The 4,993-nt window shown below is 42.5% G+C and overlaps 1 protein-coding gene across 1 annotated transcript; it reads right to left on the bottom strand.

Annotated features, from left to right (window-relative positions):
* Positions 1-2,461: 2,461 nt before the first annotated feature.
* Positions 2,462-4,707, bottom strand: LOC308670695 (ferritin heavy chain A-like; the record flags this gene model as incomplete). The annotated part of the gene is made up of 4 exons (XM_081332321.1): positions 2,462-2,617; positions 3,502-3,627; positions 3,747-3,893; positions 4,606-4,707. The coding sequence occupies 4 exons, from the start codon at positions 4,705-4,707 to the stop codon at positions 2,462-2,464; spliced, it is 531 nt and encodes a 176-aa protein (XP_081188447.1).
* Positions 4,708-4,993: the final 286 nt, after the last annotated feature.

Below are 4,993 nucleotides of genomic sequence, written 5' to 3'. Positions count from 1 at the left end.
CAACCATGTGGAAATAAAAAAGATGCTCTTTATTAATAATCGTAGAGAGAGGAGATAGAGGTTTTCTAAATGTGAGGCTGGGGTTTTAATGAGTCTGTGTTGAATGTCATCTTCTAAATAATTCATCTGCATTATGACACACATCAAAAACCCCAGAATTTAAAATGCGCAGGCATTATGTCATTTGTCATCTAGAATTTAATCATAATGAAGTGGACATTGGTTGTTAAGAAACACTCCTGGATATATCTGGGGTCTCTTCATGAATACAAATTCTGCCTTCTGAAGCGAACAACAGTCAGAAATGCGATATTTAATTCAAAATCTCCCCAAAGCTTTTGAAAAATTGTATTTTCTCTCTGTTGGGCTTCAGCTGGAAATCTCTAGACACTACAGATAAGGATTCTTGTAGTTGAGATTAAATATATGGCATAGATCTAGCTCAGGGATGTTAGTTTAAGAATGCCATAATCTTAATGGTTATCTTAGAGAGTTCTTACAAAATGAAAAAAAACCAAGAAAAAAACTATTCTGTTTAGTGCAGAAAAGAAGCAATTTAAGTTACAGAGATAACTTTACAAGATTAGTTACCTGCATCATTTTCTTTTGTTGTGTTTTATCGAGAATAATTGAAAAGGCATAGATTGGTTAAAATGCCTTAATGATGTGCAAACCTTGCTGGTTAATGGAATAGGCCACAATAGGTGGGGTTAGCACAGGGGTCTTCAAACGTGGCCCTTTTATGACTTCTGGACTTCGACTCCCAGAATTCCTCAGCCAGGCACGCTGAGGAAATCTGGGAGTTGAATTCCACAAGTCATGAAAGGGCGAAGTTTGAAGACCCCCTGGGTTAGCATAGTATGCAAAGCCACAAACTGCTTAGTTAGAAAAAGTAACTTCCTAATATTATGAGGACACAGGCAATGGAACCAATGACCTATGGCAGGGGTAGGCAACCTTGGCTCTTTGATGACTCATGGACTTCAACTCCCAGAATTCCTGAGCCAGCCACGCTGAGGGGAAAGGGGGACGTTTCCAAGCTGAGCCATGCTGGCTCAGGAATTCTGGGAGTTGAATTCCATGAGTCATCAAAGAGCCAAGGCTGCCTACCCCTGACTTATGGGAAAGGTTGAAATTGACTTAAAGCAGAGGCTGCCTCAGGAATTCTGGGAATTGAAGTCCACAAGTTATAATGGGCCACAGTTCCCCACCCTTGATGAAAAATTGTATTTTTCTATTGTTGGGTTTCAACTCCAAGAGACACTAGACAAGGATTCTTGGAATTGAAATTTAATATCTGGGGAACATATATACTTCAGGAACGTTAAGTTTAAGAAAGCCATTATCCTAGTTTCAAGTTCCAGGAATGTTCTTTCAATATTGTGCCAAGCCAGAAACCTCATAATTTATTCCAGTGCCTGAAGAGTGTTTTGTATCACGACTATAACTACTTAAACGACTGGAACTGCCAAAGTCGACCAAATAAACCATATGGCTGAAGAAATGGCAAAGATGAATTTCACATTTGTTAAAGAACTAAACTTGATATCTATGCAGATTCTCGGTCACCCAGGTCATGATTGTCCCAAGGGTGCTTGTTTTTTCAAGACACAACTGGACTTTGATGTTTTCTTGAAGACATTTTGCTTCTCATCCAAGATGCTGGACTGAACTAAGGAAGCTTCTAGGACAGGGGTAGGCAACCTCGGCTCTTTTATGACTCATGGACTTCAACTCCCAGAATTCCTGAGTCAGCCATGCTGAGGGGAAAGGGAGAGGTTTCCAAGCTGAGCCAGGCTGGTTCAGGAATTCTGGGAGTTGAAGTCCATGAGTCATAAAAGAGCCGAGGTTGCCTACCCCTGGCCTAGGCCTAGGCCGCTTTATGACTCGTGGACTTCAACTCCCAGAATTCCTGAGCCAGCCATGCTGAGGGGAAAGGGAGAGGTTTCCAAGCTGAGCCAGGCTGGTTCAGGAATTCTGGGAGTTGAAGTCCACGAGTCATAAAAGAGCCGAGGTTGCCTACCCCTGTTCTAGGATGAGAAGTGAAACCATCTTCAAGGGAAAAAAAACCCAAAGTCCAGTTGCCTCTGGGAACAACAGAATGTGACTCAACAAGAGCTCAAGTGTGACCATTCCTACAATAAAATAGGTTACCCTACATTCCCTATTTTAACTGATTTCCATTCAGTTATAGGAGGGTGGAAGCTACTATGGCTTATTTAAGAATCCTTGTTTAAGAACTGGCCTACTTCTCTCACAAGTCCCCAGAATTCAGCCCCCTTAACCAAGTCTACAAGAGTGGGTTTGGATTGCTCAACTCCATTGTAGCCAAGCATCTAGAACCCAGCATGAGTAAGTTTTCTGTATGGATGACTGAAACACAAACACCATTCGCACAATGCCAATCATTTATTTTGTTTTTTTCTGCCAAGATAAACCACATCCATCAACAGAACAAGGTTTAGCTGCTCTCGCGTAAGGTGAGCTTGTCAAAGAGGTATTCGCCCATGCCATTCTGAGGCAGCCCCAGGCGCCTCAGGTTTGTGCAGTGGTCTCCCAGGAGCTTGATGGCCTTCACTTGCTCTTCCAGGAATTCGTTCTCCAGAAAGTCACAGAGCTGAGGGGACAAAAAAGAAAATGCGCTACATTAAAGAGAACGTCTACCCCAGCGGTCTTCCAACTTGGCCCTTTTATGACTCGTGGACTTCAAATCCCAGAATATCTTCAGTCAGTGTGCCTGGCTGAGGAATTCTGGGAGCTGAAGTCCACAAGTCATAAAAGGGCCAAGTTGGAAGACCCCTGATCTACCACAAACCTCCAACGTTAGCTTCCATTTACCTCTTTCTAGAAAAAGTTCAGAGGGTTGGACTAGAAGACCTCCAAAGTCTAGTTATTCTACTAAACAAGCCACATGACTGCCTTTGTAAAAAGGAGAGCATCTACAATGAGTACGGAAACAGTAAAAGCTATTTGGGCCCAAAAAAAGTTATGAAGGTGCTCAAGAATAGCATTATTCTAAAAAGTAAAGGTTCCCCCACACATGCATGCTAGTCTTTTCCAACTCTAGGGGCCGGTGCTCATCTCCGTTTCATAGCCGAAGAGCCAGCGCTTGTCCGAGGACGTCTCTGTGGTCATGTGGCCGGCATGACTAGACGCCAAAGGCGCATGGAACGCTGTTACCTTCCCACTGGAGTGGTCCCTATTTTTCTACTTGCATTTTTACGTGCTTTCGAACTGCTAGGTTGGCAGAAGCTGGGACGAGTAACAGGCGCTCACTCTGTTACGCGGCCCTCAGGATTCGACCCGCCAAACTGCCGACCTTCTGATCGACAAGCTCAGCGTCCTAACCCACTGAGCCACCGCGTTCCTAGCATTATTCTAGGTGGATGCAAAATCCTAGTTATCAACAATGTCTCTTTTTTTTAAAAAAAAAATGAGAAGTCTCCCAAGGCCACATCTGCTCTTGCCCTCCTATCTTTGCCATCGCTGCAGTTTACTTACATGAGGGTCTGTTTTCTCTGTGGCCAGCTTGTGCAGATCCAGCAAAGCCTGGTTGACTTCCTTCTCCAGGTGAAGAGCATGCTCCAATGCATCTAGACTGTTGCCCCATTCATCCTTCTCTGGCTTCTGTGTATGAAAAACCAGATTTCATGGTTGGGTATATCCATGGCTACTTTGCTATCAGATCTTATTCTATTACTACTCCTTGTCCCTTTCATGAAAAGCTCAGAGGTTCCAGATCTCACCTTGATATCCTGAAACACAATATGTCCTCCTCGCTTGTTTTGATACTTCAGAAACTTATCAGCATGTTCTTTTTCTTCTTGGGATTGTTCTTTCAAGAACTTGGCCACGTGGCACAAGGCAACATCATCGCGGTCAAAGTGATGGGCCTAGAAAGGTGGAGGGAACCATTAACAAATCAGTAGATTTTTAGAAGTATATCAAAGTGCTAAAGTATCTAGATGGAATCTAAAATAGGCTCCAAGAATTAAGCTTTTATCAATTGCTTACGGGCTGTGTGCATATATACACACACAACTGGAATAAACTCCAATAGCCCAATAGCTTCCCAAGGCAAGTTGTAAATTGCTATCATGCTGCTAAGTAGAATGGTAGACTTACTACTGCATAAAAGAGACCCAAGAGTTTCATACTTTTAAAGAGTCTCTTGCTTTTTAAAATTACTGCATTGTTACAGCGTATTAATTCCATTGCAATAACCTCAGTGCCATAATTTAACAGTTGACCTAATTATTGTTAACTGTAAAGTTAGAAGTTGCTTCCAGAGTTTTGTCTACTGTAGCAGTTTTATGTTCATTGAAGGTATTATTTCTCCATAAAGAGCTTCTTAGGAAACATTCGACAAAATACTTTATTTCTCAAATGTTAAAGACTTGGTTACTATGACTCAAAGGTCCAAGACCTCAATAAACATTCAAATTCAATTGTTAAATCTTAATGGTGGAGAAATAGAGGTACATTACCCACCACTAATAAAGCCCCTTTACAGTTTAAAACTACAGCGCTGAAGTCTTAAGTTTGCCCAAGTCAATAAATAAGATGCAAAGATTTCCTAGTGAAAGCAAATTCAGAGCAACTTACCATGGACAAGTAGACATAGCTAGCATGGAGCTCTATGTTCACCAAATGGTTTACGGCAGCCTCACACTCAGCATGGTAGTTCTGACGTATCTGAGAAGCCATCACGAGAGGAGAAGAAGGCAGGTCCAGAAGTTCTGATGGTCAAGGGGCGTGAAAGAGGGGCATCGACCTGACCTTATATACAATATGTAGAGGTGGGTAAGTAATTAGCAGTAGCATTGGCCAATAGCAAGCATCTGCAGGACCAACTGACCAATCAGATTTATGGATGGGTTGGGTGTGGCCAATTGAAACTTGCCAGAGTCCTGGCTCCAGGTGATTCTAATGCAGCTCCTGAACTGCTGAAGGTCTCCTATTAGTGGTGATACCCAATAGAGAGGAAAAAAAA

This window comes from Vipera berus, assembly GCF_964194415.1.
Source record: "Vipera berus genome assembly, chromosome: 7".
NCBI lineage: Eukaryota > Metazoa > Chordata > Lepidosauria > Squamata > Viperidae > Vipera > Vipera berus.
This window is presented reverse-complemented; position numbering and strand designations above follow the sequence as displayed.